The following is a 22,492-nucleotide window of genomic DNA, read 5'->3' as shown; positions in this document are numbered from 1 at the left end:
AAAATAAAATAAAGAAACTTCTGGTTCTTCCAGGCTGCAATTCTATGTTTGCTGGCTCTCTTAAAGTCAGGTTAAGTAAAACACATTAACTCTGACTCTACACCTCTAACTCCTTGATTCTGCAAGGACTTTGTATTGGGCTAGTACATTGAAGCAAGGAGAATCTTGTTTCAAAGAAAAACGTACATTTCAGATGTACAGACACACCCTCCTTCCTTTCCCACAAAACCAAAGCACCACAGCTTGGGCAGTGTATGTTAGAGTGTGCCCACACCTTAATGGATCCCATGTTCGAACACCCAAGTTCTTCCACTCTGTTATTCATACAGCCAGTTCCTACTAGCTTCCAGCTAGCTTTTGCTGGCTATTTTATTTCAGTTGTTTGCTCTTAAAACAAAATACATCTTTATTTAGGAGATCAATATTTAAACTTGGCACTCCATCTTATATCAGAGGACAAATTAGACACTCAAGAACAACAACAAATTATCTCATAGAACATGGAAGGTGGGTGCCAGGTTCCTGTATTTGTGGGTACATCAGTGTGAGCTCTGTGGTTGAATTCTTTAGGCTCCAGTTTGAGCTGAGGTCCAAAGTGGCCCTGCTCCCCAAAGACCTCAGGCCTTAATTTGCTCCAGGAGACAATGCCATAGCAATAACATGTTTGCCTGGTTACAATGACTTCCACAGAGGCCTGCAAGGTTTAGCAGGCATGGACTTTGAAATAACCTAGTGTTCTGTAATTTGATTCTAAGCAACTGTATTTAAAGAGAAATGAAATGTATGTAGTAAACCTCTATTATGTGGATGAGAAGAAATGTCTATTTGACCTCCTTTTCAGACTCCTGGATAAATTATATTTGCACTAAAAATAAAATAATTGCTTTCAAGACAACAAAGTCGTTGTTTAAAATTTATTGGTTAATTATATTTTATTGTAAACATGTGGTATGCACAGCTTATTCATATTGTTCTCATTTAGCACTCAAAATATAATTTCATAACAAAGGAATGTCACATGATGTAGTCCTTTAAATGATGGAAGCATTATAAATTACAGTAGGCCAGGGGGCTGGGAAGAGGACTCAGTAGTTAAAAGCATTGGCTATTCTTCTAGAGGACCCGGGATTTAATTCCCAGCATCCAAATGGCAGTTCACAAGTCTCTGAAACTCCACTTCCAGGGGATGTTGACACACAGACATACATACAGGCAAAACATCAATGCACATAAAATAAAATAAAAATAAATAAGTAATTAGAAAACTTATAATAGGCTCATTAAAATGAAACAATTAGAAGCTTTGGATATGTGTTTGGGAGCTGGTTCTCTTAACTAAAAACCTTGAAACCCAACCAATGCAACTGTGACTTCCTATGTCAAATATGAAAATTATGACACTCTAAAAGCATTACCCAGAATGCTTATTGTAAAGGTTAAGTATAAGCACACAGGAATATGCCATAAGCAGTACTTGCCATTGTGCTGCGTGCTCAATGTGTTTGAAGAGTGTTAAAAGTATGGTCTGCCCTTTATTTACTCATTTGCTAAAAGCTGCTTGAGAAGGCAGTGCCTTTGTGAGGAGGAGGGATCAATAGAGGCGTGGTCTCACTGGAGCTGTAGCCAAGTGGGATATGGGATGGCTAAGAGGGAGGGTTGGGGAGGAAGAGGTATGGAGCAGCAGCCTCCAGATGCTAAGGACAAATCTCTCCTCTTAAAATAGCATAGAACTGAATCTTCAGCAGAATCTTATTGTGTGTGTTGGAGGGCCTGAGGCTTGCCTTGTACCTGACAATTAGAATGAAAAGTGCCCTGCCAGAGGGTCAAGGAAGGCATGCTTGGGTCAACTGTGGAGCATCGATTTGATCATCTTCTTTTCCTCACTAAGTCATCTGAAGATTTTAAAGTGGGAACCATGAGGCTCCATCTGTGCTGTGTGCTGTCAGGATGGCATAGTGGAGGAGCAAGTCAGTGAAGTTTATGCCACTCAGAATAAGGAAGGAGAAGCAAAGCTCTGTCGATATCAATCAAGACACAAAGGGATGAAGACAGACAGGAAAAAAGGGAGATCAAAAGTGGGCAACCTGAATTAATTGCAGGTCTTAGTGAAGGGAACCAATAGTGAACTAGAGTAATTGGTTAAAGGTTAACCTAGAGTCTGAAATCTAAAACAAATGTTTTCAGATCAGAAACAATTTTAGATGATGACAAGTTCCAGACTGTGACACAGGAAGGAGAGGAAGGAATGAGAGCTGAAACGTCATCACTGGTGTTGACTCAGACAAGGAAACAAGAAATTCTAAATCATTAGACATGGATGTGACTTCACTCTGAAAACACAAGTAGACAGTGGATAAAATGAGTGCTGTGGAGTTCCACATTCTTCAGTGGATAGCAGTGGTGAAGGTCAGTCCTTGACAACAATCAAAAGTTGTAGAACATTACTGCTTAATTTAACTTTTCCTAGGAGAGCAAGAATTTTTTTTTTTTTTGGTTTGTTGGTTTTATTTTGGTTTGTTTTTCTCATAGATTTCTCAGCCTGCTTCCTTACAAAACTTAGAACCACTTGTTCAGGATTGGTAATACCAAGAGTAGGCAGAGCCCTCACAAATCAATCATTTTTTTTTTAATCAAGAAAATGACTGGCAAACTTGCCTACAGCTCAAACTTCTGGAGACATTTTCTCAACTGAGAACCCATCTTCCCCAATTATTTTAGCTTAGGTCAAATAAGCCATCCAGCTGACCTCTTCTCAACTTGAAACCAAACACATGACTATTGAACCATAAATTTTTTTCCTCTAGTATGTCCTTAAAATATAATGTTAATGCTAATATCACACTCCAGCTTCTAAAAGTCAAAAGCATTAAAGTTCAGTATCTTTAAATCATTGAAAGTCTGCAAGAAATGTTTTATGAGAGGGTGTAGAAGGAATGATTTTAAATTGATATGGAACAAACATTAAGTTTTTATGTACTGATAGAAACCACAGAATTAGTGAAGCTGGGTTGTTATTCTTAATTTTTTAAATAAAAATTTAAATGGAAAATGAGTTTGCATCTTTAAAAATGGTAGGTAAAGTTTCCCTCACTCTATGTGTTTTCTTTAAGTCACCCTTTCTGCCCTTGAGTTTCTATTAATTTTAGGCTTTCCATTATTCTGCTATGTGTTTGTATAGCTATATATTTCTTAATATGATGCACCTATGCATCTTATGCAGCACCCAGATCTCGTGAATCATAGTTCCCAGGAAAATTGAGAGATGTTTAATTATTGATTTAAAGCTATGTGATTGATGGTAATTAACTTACATATACACAACTGGACAAAGGGCAGAGAGGGAGACACTTTGGAGCACCCAGCCTTAAATGGGCCATCTTTATCACACTCTTCCCTCAAGGCCCAAGGGTCTAAGCAGAAGAGGAAGCAGAAAGATTGTAAGACCCAAGGTGGTAGATGATGCTAAGGAAACAGTATCCTCTGGACACAACAGGACCGATATGCATATGACCTCACAGAAACTATGACAGCATGCACAGTCTACACACGTTTAAACCAGACCAAATCCCAGCAATGAGAGGGGAGGTGAGCACAAAGCCCTAAATAAGAAGTAAGCTATTTGCAGGCGATAGCTGGTAGGAGTGGGAAAATCAGCTTTCTTCAATGGAGTAACTGAGTAAATCAATCACAGGCCAGAGCAGTCCCCAGGCCCAGCAGTAGTGGCCAACCCAAAAGGGACTCCATGTTTTTGTTTTGTGTACTTGCTTTTTTTTTTAACAACAAAGAAAGAACATGAAGTTGGGAAGTTGGGTACATATGGATGGGGGAGGGGTCTGGGAGGAGCTAGAAATATGATTAAAAATGTGTATGAAGTATTAAAAAAACAAAGCTCTGTGCTTTCTTATTTTATGATTTTATTATTTTAGAGCCATGAGTACATACCCCTAAGGTCAAGACTCAATGAAAGAGCATCAGATTAAGCTAAATCTCTATCTATGGCAGCTTTATATCCACTTATTCATGTATTTATTGAGCATATCTTGTATGTCATACATTACATTTGCTGCAGAGATTTAAAAACAATTAATCCTTAATCTTGGTCCTTGAAAGGCTATGGTCTAATGGCAAAAATCAAATACATATCATTTCTGAATACTGTAATAGGCTGCTGTGAATTTCATGAAAGTCATAGAAGGCCTCACTGTTAGTTTTAGTCAACTTGGCATAAACCAAGACGTATCTGGTAAGAGGGAATTTTAATTGAGGGCTCTATCAGATTGGTCTGTGGGCACACCTGTAGAGTATCTTATTAATTTCTAACTGATGATGGAGGTCCTGGTCCACTGTGGGTGGTACTATCCCTGGGAAGGTGGGCCTGGACTTAGATCCTTGGCCATGAGCTTAGAAGCAAGCCAGAAAGCTGTGTTCCTCTGTGGCCTTTGCTTGAGTTCTTATCTCTAGGTTCCTTGTTCTCCTGCTGTGGCTTCCCTGGGCGACATTGGGAAGTAACCTAGAAGCTAAAATAAACCCCAAGTGGCTTTTGTTCAGTGTCTTATCAGAGCAACAAGGCAGCAAGCTAGATCAGAAGACTTCACAGGATGACAATGGCTAATTTACTCCCTGAAATAAGAGAAGTCAGGTAGATACGTGTCGGACAGGCAGAGTAGGTACAGGGCAAAGTAACTTTGGTTGTGAGCCTAGACTTTAACAATTGAGCCATCTCTACAGTCTGAAAGTTCAGAATAAAGAAGAGAAATGTTACAGGGCAGGATATGTGGAAGAAAACAGAAGGGGAGAAGACAGGGGTGGAGCTGTAGATAAAATGATAAGGGTTCAGATGCTAACACAAGAATTAAGCCTAATATGATTTAACATAATTTTAAACTGCAATGTTAATAACATGGATTATAATGGACTCAGGTGAGAGCAGGGAGACTTCAAGACCAACAGTTCACTTCAAAGGCCATCATAGAAACAGAGAAAAGAAAAACGACTGATGTTGAGAGAAAAAAGGAGGTATTTAGATGACAAGATATACGGTTGATGAGTGAAAAATAGGCTGGAGAGTCTGCCCACCTGCACCATTCCCACACTCTCAGGCCTAGCTTGGGTCATGTGACTTGTGTACTAGAGTAGCTAGTGAGTGGCCAGGTCCTTGCCTGCCTGCACACTTCCAGAGCTAGCTCTGGTGTTAGCATCTTGCACATGGCCCAGCTCAACCCAGCGAGGAGCCACTTTTGCACACTTTCTTAGTAACCACTGAACCCAAATCACCTCCATTTCTTCAAGAAAAACAAAAACATTGAGTGTCTGAAGGACTGATCTATCAACTCTTCACACCTGATCTGAAGATCTGAAATTAACCAAGTTTGGGGAATAGTAAAAGCCAAAGCCTGCAATTAAGAGAGGAGAGGAGGGAATTGTGGGAGGGAGCTGTGAGGGCTGGACTGGAAGGAGAGGAGTGGGGAGGCTGGGATCAGGGTGTGATGTGATTAAATAAGGAAAGTTTAAAAAGAGAGAAAGATTCAGGTTAGCATCTCACATCAGACACAGAACCAAAGAGGAAGGTCCCATGCCCAGGTCACATCCCCAAAACACAACCAATATCAACAGTCAAGGCAATATATCTGCCTCTCAAACTACTAGTTCTTTTTTTTTTTTAATTTTTATTTAACTTTTATTAATTACACTTTATTCATAAGCCCCTCCCTCCCCCCCTTTCTGCATGCATGCCCCTCCCCAAGTCCACTGATAGGGGAGGTCCTCCTCTAGTTCTATAGAGATGTTTTCCAATGAGAATTGCCTAGATGAACGCAGGACATAGAACTTCAAGAATAATAATGAAGAAAATCAAAGAATTCAAGGCTTTAAAACAGAACACAAGCAAACACCTAAAGATGGTGGAATAAACTCCTGAGTGCAGGTCAAGAAAACATCAATATGAGGCTGGATGGAATGACAAAGATAATTAAGGATTTAAAAAATAAATTCAATAAAGAGAGAGAAATACTGAACAAAGCCCAAACTGAAATGAAGATGAAACTGAAAAACTCTAGCCCAATTTAAAAACACAAAAGAAAGCCTCAGTAGAATGAATGGGTCAAGCAGAAAATAGAAAAACAGAGATAAAAGATATAAATTGGACCACTCAATTAAAGAATAGGATAAAAAAAAAAGAAAGAAAATAGAAAAATTTTGAGACAGCATGAAAAAAAAACCAACAAATCTATGAATTACAGGCATAGGAGGAAAATTCCTATCCGTGGCATAGACCAAATCTTAAACACTATCAAAGAGGAACACTCACCTCCCCCCATATTAGGGAAAGATAAATTTTTATTAACACAAATAGCCAATAACGGAAAACTCCAAGGGCATATTATAGTTAAAACACTATACAGGATAAGGAGAGTTTGTTGAAAGCTACAAGAGAAAAATCAAGTCACATAAAAATAAAACTGTAAGAATAACAATTTACCTCTCAAAAGAAACTAATAAGAACTTAGAGCAGTGGTTCTCAATCTTCCTGATGCTTCAATCCCTGAATACAGTTCCTCATGTTGTGGTGACCCCAACCATAACATTATTTTAGTTGCAACTTCATATTGTAATTTTGCTACTGCTATGAATTTTAATGTAAATATCTGTGTTCTCTGATAGTATTGGGTGACCTGGGAAAGAGTTATTCAGTCCCCAAAGGGGTTTTGATCCCAAGTTGAGAACCACGGGCTTAGAGTCATCTCCTCTATATTCTGAAAGACCACACGCGCTGGTCAGACTACCAACAAAACAATATGTGACAGGTGAAGGAAAAAGCAAAGTTTCCATGATACAAACAGGTTAATAGATTCATGCTTGCCACCCAACTCTACTGAGAATAGCGGAAGCAATTCTTCAAACTGAGAAGAGGCATAAGCATGACCATGAGACTATAAAAAGAAAACAAATACAGTTATAATTATGAAGACACAAAATAAAACCAGGGACACAAGCAGAAAAAAAAATGATAGCAATTTATACACACCTTTCAGTAGCAACTTTAACTATTAATGGCTTTAACTACCGAACCAAAGGGCACAGGTTAGTTGAATCAATTCCTGATGAGATCTGATAGACTAGGATTTGGGGAGGGGCATGTGTGGAGAAGGGGGAGGGAAGGTGGGATTAAGAGGGGAGGAGAAAGGGGTTTATGGGGGGGGATACAAAGTGAATAAAGTGTAATTAATAAAAGTTAAAATAAAAAAAGAAACAAAATCCATCTTTATGTTATTTATAAGAAACTCATCTTTTTTTTCTTTTTCTTTTTCTTTTTTTCCCCACCCCAAGAAACTCATCTTACCTTCAAAGATAGGTACTATTTTAAAGTGAAAGGATAGAAAAAGATTAGAAGCAAGTGGGACCAGAAAACAAGCAGTATTACTTCCTAATATCTAACAAAGCAGACTCAAACTTAAATTAATCAGAAGAGATATAAAGGATACTTCATTATAATAAAGAGAATGATTACCTAAGGAGATATTATAATCCTGAACATATATGCACCAAACTCTTGAACATCGATTTCATAAAAATCATACTAGTGGATTTCAAAATACATATTAACTCTAAGTCAGTAATAGGTGATTTCAATATCCCACTTTCTCCAATAGGCAGGTCATCTAGACAAAAGAGGGGGGGATAAACAAGAAAACATCAGAATTAACTGACATCACACATCAAATGATCAAAACCAGTATTTACATAATATTCCACACAAACATCAAAGAATATACATTGTTCTTAGAAGCCCATGTAAACCTAGGCTGTTGCTAAGACAATAGATTTTTCTCCACAAACTGACAGCAAGGTCACAGTGCTGACAATAGAACTACTCAACTCACTGAAGAGAAGAGGGTGAGCTGCTGCCTACACAGGACCGTTACCCCTATGTTCTAGCATCTATGGTGTGGGAAGATACTGTATAGGCTACCAAAAGAGAAACGTAAAAAAGAAAAAAATCTAAGTGTGGTAGTTTGAATAAAAATGGCTCTGTAAGCTCTTAGGGACTGCCACTTATGAGGTATGTTCTTGTTGGAATAGGTGTGGCTTTGTTGGAGGAAGTGTGTCACTGGGGGTGAACTTTGAAGTGTGTCACTGGTGGTGAACTCAGAAGCTTACGCCGGGTCCAGTGTGTCACTGTCTCTTCCTGTAGCCTGTGGATCCAGATATTGAACTCTGAGCTCTCTCTCCAGCACCATGTCTGCCTGTATGCCACCGTGCTTCCTGCCATGATGATAATGACTAAACATCTGAACTTTAAGAGAGCTCCAGTTAAATGTTTTCCTTTGTAAGAGTTGCCATGGGGGGCTGGAGAGATGGCTCAGTGGTTAAGAGCACTGCCTACCCTTCCAAAGGACCTGGGTTCAATTCCCATGACAGCTCACAACTATCTGTAATTCCAAGGGATCTGATACCTTCACACTAATGCACATAAATAAAGTTAAATGAATAAAAAAAAAATAATAAAAGAGATGCCATGGTCATGGTGTCTCTTCACAGCAATAAAACCTTAACTAAGATACTAACCAGATATAGGCATATATCAAAAAATCCCCACAATGATCAAATTGTCTTTAGACATAGCTGTAAAGATGATCAGATGATCTACCATATGCTAATAAATACAATAAATATAATAATAATAATATGTATTTATAAATGTAATAAATACAATATATGTGGAGTAAAAGACAAAAATCACATGGTCATTTCAATAGAAGAGCTTTGGCAAAATAACAACATGCCTTCATGATAAAAGTCTTGAGAGAGAGTAGAACTAAAGGGAAAACAACTCAACATAATAAAGCATATATTATAACAAAGCCACAGCCAACATCATCCAAGGTGGACAGAAACCTCAAAGAACCCATTAAAATCAAGCCCAAGACAGGGTTATTTGGTATCCCCACGCCTTTTCAACACAGTGCTGGGGGGGTCTAGCTAGAGCCATAGTGCAAGAGAAGGAAATTTTAAAAATGCATGTATGAAAAAGGTTAAATTACTTCTATTTGGTGATGATATAGTGTCTTATTTAAGAGGGCCCCTAAAATCTACCATAAAGCTTCTAGAAATGATCAAGACTTTAAGCAAAGTGGCAGGATACAAAATTAATGTACATCTTTTCTGTATTCTATATACAACGTGCAATATTTTTCAACAAATAGGTTGAAAAAGAGATGAAGGAAGCACTCCCTTTTACAAGTATTACCTCCAAAAAGGCAAAAGATCTAATAAACCTAACCAAGGAGGTGAAAGACCTCTATAATGAAGACTTTAAATCTCTGAAGAAAGAAATTGAAGATACTATAAGATGGAAAAGAGCTTCCAAGCTCATGGACTGACAAAATTAATATTGTCAACATGACAATATTAGTAAAACATTTTGTAAATTCAATGTAATTCCAATAAAAATACTTATGACATTCTTCACAGAAATAGGAAAACAATCTTAAAATTCACAGCGGTGCACCAAAGACTCTGGATAGCCAAAATAACCCTGGGCAGGAAGGCAGTGCTGGAGGGATTGCCCCGGCATGTTAAAGCTGTTACAGCACTGTAGTAATAAAGGCAGCAGGGTCCTGGCACAAAAGCAGACAGAAAGTCATTGGAACAAAATGAGGATCCAAATATGAGTGCTTACAGAGAGAGCATCTTTAACTGGGAAAGCAGGGTATCCATCTATGAAAAAATGAAACTGGCATATCTACCACCCTGCATAAGAATCAACTCTAACTGGATCAATGACCTCAACATGAAGACTGTGATCCTGAAATTGCTGGGTGAAAACGTAAGGACATCCTACAGCATGGAGGCTCAGGGAGACTTTCTGAATACGATTCCATTTGTTCAGGGACCGAGGCCAACAACTGACCAATGACACCTCATAAAACTTAGAATCTCTTCACAACAAAGGAAAGGAAGCTGCAAAGTGAGAACAAATCTTTGCTAGCTATATAAGGGGTTAACGTCTAGACCCTAGAAATACCTCAAAAAAACTAAGAATTAGGAAAACAACTGGCCCAATTTAAAAATGGGCAATGGATTTGCAGAGAGAAATCTCAAAAGAAGAAATGAAAATGGCTAAGAAATAGCTTTAAAGGGTTCAGTATCCTTAGCAATTAGGGAAATGCCAATTAAAATGACTTTAAGATTTCATCTTATCCCCGTCAGAATGACTGAGATCAAGAAAGCAATTGACAACAAATGCTGGCAAGCATGTAGGAAGAAGAACCCTCATTCACTGCTTGCTGGGGTTACAAACTGGTACAGTCACTTTGGAAATTGGTGTGCGGACACCTCAAAGATTTGAAAATAGATCTATCATATGTCTCAGCTGCGCATCTGCTGGGCTATGCCCAAAGGATGCAATATCCTACTACAGAGACGCTTGCTTATCGATATTCATTGTAGCCATATTCACAATAGCTAGGACATGGAAACAGCCCAGATGTCCTTCAACTGATGAATTGAAAGTAAAACATATGCACAGCAGAATTGTATTCAGCTATAAAGAAAAATTATATTTGCAGGTAGATGATTGAACTGAGAAATATTATATGGGTGAAGTCGCCCATATTCAGAAAGCCAAATGCTTGTGTGTTTTGCCATTATTTGTGGAGCCAAGTGTGAACCTTTAGATTTGAGCATATAATCAGAAGCAGCCACAGAAGCCAGGCAAGTAAAGAAAGAATGGGAGTAGAACATAGGTGGTATAAAGGTAGGGAAGAGAAAAATGAAAGCTTTAAAGTAGGGAGAGGAAGGGGGACAGGGGATAGAGAGAGAGAGAAAGGGGGAAAAAGACAAATTCCACTGAGGATATTTGAAAATGCCATAGGGAAACACATTATTTCATAATATGCATCTACGTATATACACAAATATATTAAATATAAATATGGTTGCATACATGGGTTTCTCTGTGTAACCCTGGCTGTCCTGGAACTCATTCTGTAGACCAGGCTAGCCTCAAACTCAGAGATCTGCCTGCCTCAGCCTCCTGAGTTCAGATTAAAGGCATGAGCCACCATGCCCTGCTAAACTGATTATTTTCAAAAGGCAATTCTCCTGGGGACATCCTAATTGCTCAGTGCCTCACAGACCACTGGCCATGCTCTTCACACGATGAAAGAACGATTCCTTGATTCAACATATCTTGCTACTTTCCATATGAGAAAAGCTAGTCATATAGCTTGAGGACATTCTTCTGGTACAAAGTAGAGGCATGATCAATAGTGACTAAATTAACCAATACTATTTTTATCGAGACCGTTACCATACCTGTCAGGATCCTGACCTTGATTTAGCATTTTTCAAGTCTTTAAGAAACGTAAGTAGTACCTGTCTATTTTCTTTTATAATTTTCAAGTTAGTTGGCTCTAAGAAGACATGCACTGAGAGTTTTTAAGGTGGCATTTTGGGTAAGAGGAACCCTCTCTTTGCATTCTGTACACTTACATCATAAGGACAAGAGATTTTTTTTCAAGTTATGACTTCATTTTTAAATTTTTTATTGACATATAGCCAGTTTTGTCAAAGTTACTAGCCAGATGCTAATACTGGCTTAAAAAGAAATCTATTCAGGGCTGGAGAGATGGCTCAGCAGTTAAGATCACTGTCTGCTCTTCCAAAGGTCCTGAGTTCAATTCCCAGCAACCACATGGTGGCTCACAACCATCCACAATGAGATCTGGTGCCCTCTTCTGATGTGTATGCATACATGCAGAATACTGTATAAACTCTAAATAAATAAATCTATAAAATAAATAAATAAATCTGTACTTAAGACAATAATTCAGCGTTTCCTATAAGATAGTTAAGCAATAAACACATCCACTTCTGTTTTAAAATGATTAAATAAATATTTATGTATATTTGTGCTCTTTAAAAAAATGCCTCTCACTAAAATGACAGTAAAGGGATGTTTTAAAGCCACCAAAACACAGGAGAGGAAGCACAGCAGAGGAGATGCCAATGAGTAGTTGGGTGGGGTACAGAGCAGAATGGAAAGCTAAAATGTTACAGTCTGCAGCCAACTTTTTGTGGTGCAGGATTTTAGGGTCCCAAGAACCTCTACAAAGAGGATTAAACTGAAGCTAGGATCAACTGAATGTATACAGAGTGCATAGATCCAAAGGACTTTCTCTAGATGCAGTGAGTGACTTTCCTTATCTTGAAGGGTGTAGGAAGCATTAAAGGGAGGAAAAAGAATCAGAGGAGATGCCTGTGGGCCTGGGGAGATGTGGGACCAGGAGGAGCCAGCTGGAGCAAGAGTGGGGCCAAGGTGTGTCCAACCCCTGTAAAACTCACCCTGAGGTCGACAAGAGTAGAGTCGTTCTTCTTCCCCATGACCCAGGCCTGCCCAGAGCAGGTAGCCCTGTGCCCAATCCTTGTCTCCCTCCCCAGAAGGTCATGCAGCCTGGTAGCTAGGCTAAACTTCCTCTCCCCTCATAAGGTCATGTCCAGCAGCACCTGGAATTCCTCTTAATGCAAATGAGGCATCCATAGCACCCTGGTCTTGGCCAGTGGTGCACACTCACCCTGAAAGCCCCTACCCACACCACAAATGTTTAAGAAGCCTTAGCTCCCCCATTAAATGAGCTGCCTCACTGAAGCTGTCTCCTTGTCTGTTTTCCTCGTGCTCACTGCCCGAGGTTTCTTTCTTTCCTGCCATTTGCACCTCACTTTCCCTCTCAGGATCCATTGGTTTTGGCAGGCAGGGAAGCAGCTTGGTGAGGCAATGTGGGTCTCCAGGTGACCTACAGGACAAGCAGGAGGATGCTGAGTGAGTGATTCCCTGCACCCCAAGGGAATTCTGTCAGCCCTGGCCGGATCTTGCCTCTCCATTATGACAGCTGGCAGTCTGTTTTTTCCTTCTCTCTCTTATGCCATGGGCTGGGTACAGTAAAGGGGCAATTGATACCTTCTGGCTAAGGTTACTCCTTAGTGTTGGTGGAGGGCCTCCAGCACTCTGCTTGGACACCAACATTCCTCTTGGGGGCCAGCATAACCCCCTATCTTTTTCTCTCCTTGAAGAAAAAAATCCCATAAGGAAACGACCAGTTAAAAGCTCTTAGGGTGGTCACTGGTTTCTCTGAAATTTCAGGGCAGGCTTGAGTCTAGGACTTTGGGAAATCATCTGCGGTGCCACAGGTTCTGGAAAAGTTCCTCTCTGGCCTTGACATTTCTCTATCATGGAAAATACTTCATCACATCAAAAGGAGTCCCAAATTAGAGGGCTGCGGGCCTTGCTTAAGAACCATGGCATGAAACTTACTCAAAGGGAAGCCACCCCTTTGGGGAAGAGGTGCTTGAGGCAGGCCCTTGGATGGAGGCAGATGACCTTTATGAGTCCCATTCTGGTCAATTACCTCACCTACTGCCGAGAGAGGCAGGAGTCTCACCTTTCTCCTATCCCGGAAGGGCCTCAGTGGTGCTGGCAGAAACCTCACAGGCATCCCCAGCCTGCCCTGCCTCGGCCCCAACCCAGCATGCTGCAGATCCTGACAGTGGAAAAGAAGGCAAGAGAAAAGAAATAGGATTGGCAGACGTTGGGTCTTTGATCCTCTTTGCCTAGGATCCAGGATGGTTGGTATATACTTACTTCTCTGTTCTCTTAGACAAGACTATTTTTTGGAAATTCTGTTTCTAGAGAAATATGTCTAATTTAAAAGGCTTTTAGATAATCATATGCACAGTTGAGTTCCTGACCCTAATAGGCCTACACTTAGACTCATCAGGAAGCCAGTCTTAGCCACATAGTCAGAGCTTTCCATAAACTTTCTGGATAGTCATTCCTTAATAGAAAGCCTCATCATAGAGGGTAAGAAGCCTGGGGAAGGTTACAACTTAAAAAATAGGAGACCCAGGCTAACAAATGTAAACAAAAAGAAACCTCAGGAAACAGATGAAACAAAAAGAAACAAATCAAAACAAAACCAGAACTTGATATAATGAATCAGACGTAAAACACGACATTTCACACATGCTAAGGACAAATGCAAATGACTGCATCTCCAACCAGCAGCTGGGCAGGATCGCATGTCCCCTTCATAACAACCATTGTGTAAGAGAATTTTAAGGAGTGGGGTATGAGAGTACAGAAGAGCCCCGTTTCTGGTCTAAGCCCTTAAAAGTTCCGGAGTGTCTCCCAGTACTATCTCGCGGGGAACCAAGCCCAGCCCATGAAAAACATGGGTCCAGGGGCGGTGTGTTAACCACAGCCAGAACAACGCAGCCTCAGCTCTGCCAAAGTTGACGTGCTAAATTAGGAAGGGGAAAAGTGGTTTCAGCTGTGCTATTCCTGACAAAATGACACAGTACATGTAAAAGCAGGCTACAAAGATAGCAGCGCTGTGATGGCTCAGCAAGGCAAGGTCTCAGACTGGAAGGGCACGTTACCAGCCCCTACCGCTGCCGCCTCTCTCCTCTCCTTGAATCAAGTCTACCTGACACAGAATGTAGATCTGTTTCTTCAGCTGCAAGACCACAAATCAAGGCAAATACATTACACATGGGATGCTGAGACGTTAGGGAACAAGTCCAGCAATTCAACAATTTTGAATATTTCAGCAAATGATCTAAGTAGTAAACTTCGCCAGAGAATGAATTCCACTGGGGTGGAGACAAAATGAGGACAACTGGGTTACTTCAGCACCATTTTCATCCCTTTTGAAAATCCTGTATTTTTAATAGGTTTATTTAGTGTCTGTCTTGACAGGTTATGTAACCATCGGCAGGTCCCACTTGATTTCTGAGATGTTTCTTCATGCCAGACACTGCCATTAATTACTGCCAATGATTTACTGAGTATTTACTGTAGTTAAGCAAAGTCCAGATGTTTTACGCTTTTTATTTCTTTTATTCCTCACGACACCACAAGGACAGTAATGTGACCATGCCTATTTTGTACCCAAGCATGTCTTACAGTTTGGTGATAGTGGGCTGTGCTGAAGGCAGAGGAGCAGCAGAGTCCATGTTTTAGCCTGTGTACATATGAGTCGCAGAGCTGCCCACTCTGCCCTGTGCTGGGCTGTCTTTTGTCATGGGTGTGTTTACATGTTCTCTCTCCACATATGTACACAGTTGCGTGTGTATGCACACAGACACACACACACATGCTCACATTTCCTTGCCTTTCTCTCTCTCTACTTTGGCAGCAACAGTTCCCTGGAGTCCCATAAACTGGGCCCTGTCAAAGAACCATTTGCTCATGTGAGGCCAACATTACACTCCCCTTGGGCTGGAGAATCCTTCCTCACAAATATGGGAAGCTGGCAGAGGTCATTCCGCCACATGGGCCTGCCACCCACCTGGCCACTCTAACCAATTAGTACTGGAACCCCAGCCTAGTGAGAATTAAAGAAACAAACCCTAACTGCTGACTGACACCTTAATTAGCGAATTCTTGGTAAATAAAACTCCCAATTGAAAAGGGCCTAGATGTTTATCAGCTGATGAATGGATAATGAAATGGCCTACTATTTACACAATGGCATATTATATTCAGCCGTTAAGGAAAATGAAATTATGAAAGTTGCAGGAAAATGGCTGGAGCTAGAAACAATCAGCCTGAGGTAGGAACCCAGACCCGGAAAGATAAACAATGCATTTCTCTTAGACACTGGTGTTAGCTTTAGTGTGTTTCATTCAGAATATCCACAGGGGTTATGTAACTAATGAGGGGCCAGGAAGGAAGGAGTTTTCCAAGAAAAGGAAAATAGAGTGTTATAAAGGGATAAATGGGAAATCAGAATAAGAGGATTAAAAAGTGTGTGTGTGTGTGTGTGTGTGTGTGTGTTTATGTGCACACGTGTGCATTCACAGAGTGTGTGTTTAAGGGTAGGTAAAGGAGGGAATATGGAGAGGGACAATTAACACTAAAGGCCTTTTAAAAACCACATGGAAACCTACTATTGTAGAGGTCTCCTAAATACATACATATATATAAATGGAATTTAACTGGAGTCAGCTTATTATGGGGGAGACAGTGTACTGTCAAGTAAAATGCCCGATAGCAGGAATGGGTCACATCTGTTAAGCTGCTGGACAAAGGAGTCCTATTGAGTCCCCCAGTTCTGCAGGCCACTGCTGATGCTCTTGGGTTTCCCTCCACAGGCGGAGAAAAGGAGCCAGTTCCTGAAGAAACCACACGCATGGAGACACGGAGCTGGTGCTCAGCTAGGGGTTCACTGCACTGACCAGTGTTGAAGGGCACTATGCACACTACCCCAGGAGAAAGCAGTCAGCAGTCATCCGACTGTGAAGCCCCTCCGCGCTCCAACAGCCACCTGCCTACCACTGGGCTCTCAGTGGTCCACATGTTCTGGGAGTACGAGGTCACAAACCGGAGATCACACGGGTCACGGACCGGGAAAATCTACTGTAATTATTCTGCTAAATCAGTGGTTCTCAACCTCCCTAATTCTGCAAACCCTTAAATACAGCTCCTCATGTTGTAGTGAGCCCCAACCATAAAATTGTTATTATTTTTTTTGCTACTTTATACCTGTAACTATGTTACTGTTATGTGGAAGAGGAGAAAGTAAGACTGTAAGAGCCAGAGGTGGGTGACTCCAAGAAAATCACATTTTATATGACGGGTCCAGTGATGCATTGCACATATGAGTTCACAGAGACTGTGATATCTCACACAAGACCTGCCCAAGTTCAAAGCAGACAAAAATCTCAGCAGGGAGAAGGGGGAGTGGGCACAGGGGTCCAGCCTCAACCAAGACATTATTTGGGATTGGTTGGTGGAGGGGAAGGGAAAATCACTTTTCTTGAAGACTCAGAATAACTAAGCAACACAAAACGGACTCCATGTTTATGTGTGTACATGTTTGTTTTGTCTTGATTTTTTTCTTTCCTTCTTCTTTAGAAAAGAGAGAGACTATGAAGTGAGAGCAGGGTGGGGGATATGAGAGCAGAGGAGCATATGGAGAGAGTGAAAGAACATGACCAAAATAAAAACTCCTTCCTAAGAAATAGGGTGTGTTAGATGCTATCTGCAATTGGCTTCCACTTGCAAAAGAAAAATTAGCCTTCACCACAGGAATCCCAATGTGCACATTAACCACACTTCAGAGCAGCTTCTACACCCAGCAGTGGATTTCCTACACAGGATGAGCTCAGTGGTGTTTTTGTAGACTTTCTGTATCGTATTGCTTTTGTGTAAGCCTTCTTCTTTTTTCTCTTTGTCTTGTCAGTCTTTTACTTGTATATTATTGTTTACAACTTTGTGGGTCCCCCAGGGGGTGGGGCTATATGTGTGTTTCTCGTATTTTTCCTTTCTTTTTATTCTGGTTTGTTTGGTTTGTTTTCTATATATAGAGAGAAAGGGTATGGAGTTGGGCAGGTCAGGAGGACCTGAGAGGAGCTGCAAAAGGTGAAATCATGGTCAGAATATGTATGATTTTTTTTTCAATAAACAAGAAGTAGGGTGTGTTCATCTGTTTTCGTGATTTTTAGAAAACATGTCTCACTTAATTTGCAGTGCAGAGCTGCCTAGTTTTGCAGCCCTGTGACAACAAACAAAACCCTTGGCCTCAAGGTGTTGTTTTGTTTTTGATGGCTGTTTAAAGATACGTGAAGAAATATTGTAGGCTGCTAGGAACGCATATGGAAGGTTCCTTGGTGAGAGGAACTGACAGACCTTGTAGAGCATAAATGTAGCAAGGAGGAAAGCACCCGTCAGGTCTTGACTGGGAGACTTTCTGGAAGGCAGAGGAGAGGCAGAACAGCCTGAGACCTTCAGACTCCAAGCTGTTTACATGGTTTCAGCTCAGTTTCTTAACTTCCCCGAATCTCAGTGGCCTCACCTGCAAGAAGAATGGCACTATCTGGCTGCTAGTTTGGTAGCCGCATCTTTCGGAAACTGTAATATACTCTTCCATTTTTACAGCCGCTTATTCAAAGGTGTGGCTTCAAGGCTTCTGTTTGCCCTCTCCGTGGTCACCCCTCCCCCACCTAAGCCAGGTCTTTCTCCAGGTTCCAGCACAATCTCCGAGGTTTCAATGTCATGTTGAGTGTTTCCACTTAGATGTGCTGTTAATGATTTTATACTTAAGTAGCAGAGACCCAGTAGTTATTTCTTCCCTAAACTGCCTCCTGGTTTTGGAATAGTGGTCCTTTTAAAGCTCTCCCTTCACTTTACAGATGCCCACATTTCAGAGTCACTTTTGTTTTTTTGAGACAGGATTTCTCTGCGAAGCCTTGGCTGTCCTGCACTCACTTTGTAGATCAGGTTGACATCGAATTCACAGCAATCTGCCTGCCTCTGCCTTCCTGAGTGGTGGGATTACAGGCGTGTGCCAATGTAACTGGTACTCAGAGTCACTTTTTAGACTGGTTTGCTTTACCCACTAGGCCAACCCTACTGGGCCAGATAAATATTTTGTTTTGTTTTGTTTTGGAATAATATTGAACCAGAATGACCTTAGAAGCATATACACACTATTATCTGACTATTTAATAAAGATATTCAAATAATAAAAAAAGATTAAATCCCCTATTTAAATTTACAGTTAGGCTACTCAAAACTGGAACCAAAACTCGATCCCAAATATAGTTATTTTCACTGTTGTGTTGTTTTAGATTATATATAATGCATTTTATTATAAGTTTAGTTGCTTGTTACAAATATGATATACAGATCCATGTCTAAAATTTAATAAAAATTTCCAGTCAAGATGACAAAAAAAAAAAAAAAAAAAAAAAAAAAGACTGGTTTGCTTCTGTTCAGTTGTCAAAAACGTCTTTGGTCTGAGCAGAAATGGAAACCCGAGGGTTTATAATAATTGTGTCAGGTTTTCTTTTTCTTTTTTAAAACAGTAACAGGTGTATTTCCTTAATAATAGATTTATTACTTAAAAAACTGAAATTCAGATATTTTTGTTCCCTAGTGTTAACCTCCTAAGTGCTGTGCCTTTGGAGTTATTCCATTTCCAGCATCTGTCCACAACTTCCAAATTAGCCCGTGCATCCCTCTAAAAAACAAAACAACACTCACGAGCAGCATGCTGCACGCAGGCTCTCCAAAGGTCTCCAGCCTGTCTCTCAGTCCTAGCAAGCGCCTGGCCCTCTCCTGACCACTTGCACACACTGATCTTCCTTCTTGCCATGTTCTCTGCCCCATCACACTGGCACCCGCTAGCCCCCTTTGGTAGATCAGGGGTCTTTAGTCTGCTCTACCCTGAGTTAGTCTTTTCTGCCTGGGTAAGAGCTGTGCTTTCTCATTCCTTCAAAGTCATAGACTCATCTTATATATAAATTACATAAATGTGTCATTTGGGAATTGGAGATCTCGAGAGGGATTAAAAATTGTTCCCACACATTTTTATATCAACGAGGAATGAGAAGCTGAAGGACACATAGCTCGCTTCTGGAGTACAGACTAAAAGGGAGCTGGTGTTCACACCGGAAGGCCCTAGGTTTCCAAACAGCTCTTTGAATCCCCAGTTCACTGAGCTCTGTGCAGAACAAATCTTGCTGACGATTTGCTCCTTACAGAGACTAGGCTTGGGGCAGTTGGTAAATGCTTGCTGTACGAGCATGAGGACCTGAGTTCAATCTCCAGGACCTATGTAAAAATGCCACGTGTGCTACTGCACACCTGTAATGCAAGCACCAGGGAGGCAGGGACAGGTGGGTCCCTGGGGCTCACGGGTCAGCTGCCTGCCCCAGTCAGTGAACCCCAGGTTTTAGTGAAAGGCTCTGTTTGGAAGGAGGTGGTGAAGTGTTCCTGAGGGTGGCAGTATCCTCTGTCTCTGTCTCTCTCTGTCTCTCTCTCTCTCTCTCTCTCTCTCACACACACACACACACACACACACACACACACGCACACACGCACACACGCACACACGCACAGACGTGCCTACACAAACACAAATGCTGACGCGCATAGACAAAAATCTAAGTTTTAGAATCACTTGAGATTTGCATTCTAATCCAGTCACTTCATAACTATATGGGTTTTGGTAGGAATGACTGTCTTGTTCTCTCATCTGTGAAATGTTGATGGCTTTTCCACTTTATAAAGTTGTGCTGGTAGAACGGTACATGCATAAAGCAACTGGAATATAGCAAATCTGGGCCAGCATTTAAAATAAAATACTCTAAGCTTTAAACCTGAAGGTTTTGTTTTTTAGGAACTAAGAGGTAATGTTCACATTTTAATGCATGTCTTTTTTTTTTGTTAAGTAAATGCACATGTTACATTTTTAAGTCTTTCCCTCCAGAGTGTTGTAATTATTTGGGTGGTGATCAGCATTACTTAAGGGTCCACCCATTATTTCTTGTATTCGTTCCCTAGGAAAGAACTTACTGCTGAGAACAAAGCGCTTTAGAAAGCGAATGCTTGGAATATTTGGTGCTGCTAAACTGGGTGATAGTTTTTGACACTATGCTGAGCCCATTGTTCTATCTAGGCATAATTCTATGACAATCCTTTAATACACATTTAGAGAACTCTTTCAATGGTTTCTGACAGCTCCCTATCTGGTTTTGCCTCAAGCTATCTATGGCAGGGCAGATGAAGTCACAAAAGCTCTCTGGGAATAAATGAAGGCCTGCCTGACACCACTTCTCAGTCACTGTTGACATGTGTCACCTAAGGGAGTAAGAGTAACGTTTAACATCAAGTAGAAGAAACACACTTGATGGTTTTAAAGCCCTCTACCATTGTGAGACTTTAAAATTCTAGCATGTTTTTTGTTTTGAGAAATGGCCCCATTATATAGGCCAAGTTAACATAGAACTTTGAAGTCCAGGTTAGTCTTGAGCCCCAAACCTCTTGCTCAACCTTTCAAGTTTATAGGAATGAGTTATTAGGGTATGATGCAAACTCCAGAATACTTAAATACTATTAGCTTTCAATAAACACCTATAGGAAACCCTTTTCTATAACACAGTGTCTGCCTGGCTAATCAAACAAGCATGAATCAAAGCAAACACTGGTGTTAAAAACCCGTTTCCTTTTCAAAAGCACACACTAACGAATGAGGAACCACAAGAAAACTTTAGGAAAGATTATCAGTTTAGGGTGTGACAAACATTCCCACAACTGGGTCCACCAGAATTACAGAAGGGGGAATTTCAGGTGAGGGATTTATTTGACCAGCTACTGGGATGGGCAATCCAGGCTGGACCCTCCCAAGCAGACCACGGCTCTCAATTTAAGGGCAACCCTTTGGGGTTCTTTACATGAGGGTCAGACACTTACCTTTTCCTTCCTCTCTCCCCTTCTTCTTCTCTCCCTCTTCTCTCTTTCTCTTGGCGCTTTTTTGTAAGCGACACAGTGAGGTGCAGGACTCTTTACTCTGATGGGATCACTTCAGTCTGTGGCTTTATAAACTGGGTTGCACAGAGACAAACCAAAATCAAGTAATCCTAATTCCCAGTGCTGTCCCCAGAGACATTCAGCTTGTCCTGGGCACAGCTTCCATCTTGGACTTTTTTCTTTTTTCTTTTCTTCTTTTCTTTTCTTTCTTTCTCCTTCCTTCCTTCCCTCCTTCCTTCCTTCCTTCCTTCCTTCCTTCCTTCCTTCCTTCCTTCCTTCCTTCCTTCCTTCCTTTTGTAAATGCTCAGGTGTGATTCCACTGTGTAGATCGCTTTGCATATCACTGGCTACTCTTCACAGCAGGAAACAAATCTTTCTTTTAGGGACTACTACTTATTTCTGAATTTCATTTCATGGCAGGACTAAAATAACCCCAAAGTAGGATTCAAGTAGTGTTCTTGGTACATAATGAGAACCAGCGCTAAGAAGGCGACTTCTCATCAGGACAAGGTCTGACAAAAAGCCCAAGACCTCAATGTGTGGTTTTGAGACAGAGTTCTGGCAGGCTGGCCTTGGCTCCCTTCTTAGCCTACACTTGTTTTCTTGGATCCTATCCTACTTTCCGTTTTGACACATGGTGAGACCTAGGGGATCACACAGTCAGTCACCGGTTGCCACCCTCCCATCTGACAACTTCCAGCTGAAGTCACAGAGGTCTGGGTGTTTCCCCAGGAATTCCACCGCGCCTATTCCTCGCTTTGCCAGACTCCATAGACCGGAGTGCGAGTAGCTCTCTGCTATTCCACAGTGCTGGCGCACCCGCCCCAGGGGAGCGAAAGGCCCTACTTGAGAAGGCACACCCCACCCTCCACCCCCCACCGCCCCGAGGAGACTCCCTGCAGGCCCACCCCACCGCTGGGTCCCGGGTGACGTTAGCATCCCGCGCCCGCCCACGCCCTGGGGGAACGCCCTCTGCATGCGGGCCGCCCCACCCTGGGTGACGGCAGCCCCGCCCCGCCGCAGCCGCTCAATTAACCGCTGCGCGGAACAGCCGCCGCCGCAGTTGGGCAGCTTCTCTTCTGCTCGTGGCCATGAGCCGAGCTCGCGCGCCTGGGACTCGGCCACCACCGCCGCCTCTGCTGCTGCTGCTGCCGCTGCTGCTGTGCCCGACTGTGCGGG

At 41.5% G+C, this 22,492-nt stretch overlaps 1 protein-coding gene and 1 pseudogene across 5 annotated transcripts in view; one reads left to right on the top strand and one right to left on the bottom strand.

The window, feature by feature from the left end:
- LOC129673484 (gap junction gamma-1 protein-like) overlaps positions 1 to 22,406 on the bottom strand; it is a 27,988-nt pseudogene extending 5,582 nt beyond the window's left edge.
- The window catches only part of Cd55 (CD55 molecule (Cromer blood group)), a 58,526-nt gene continuing 58,401 nt past the window's right edge, over positions 22,368 to 22,492 (top strand). For all 5 annotated transcript variants that reach the window (XR_008719547.1, XR_008719546.1, XR_008719544.1 and 2 more), the window contains exon 1: positions 22,368 to 22,492. Coding sequence is in view for 2 of the 5 variants with exons in the window: in XM_055602296.1 (XP_055458271.1) it covers positions 22,405 to 22,492 (88 nt within the window). In the remaining 3 variants the exon portion in view is untranslated.

The sequence above is a fragment of the Psammomys obesus genome, unplaced genomic scaffold (assembly GCF_907164565.1).
Source record: "Psammomys obesus unplaced genomic scaffold, mPsaObe1.curated_primary_1811, whole genome shotgun sequence".
NCBI classification, from domain to species: domain Eukaryota; kingdom Metazoa; phylum Chordata; class Mammalia; order Rodentia; family Muridae; genus Psammomys; species Psammomys obesus.
The sequence above is the reverse complement of the archived record's forward strand: the minus strand, read 5'-3'. Positions and strand labels throughout refer to the sequence as shown.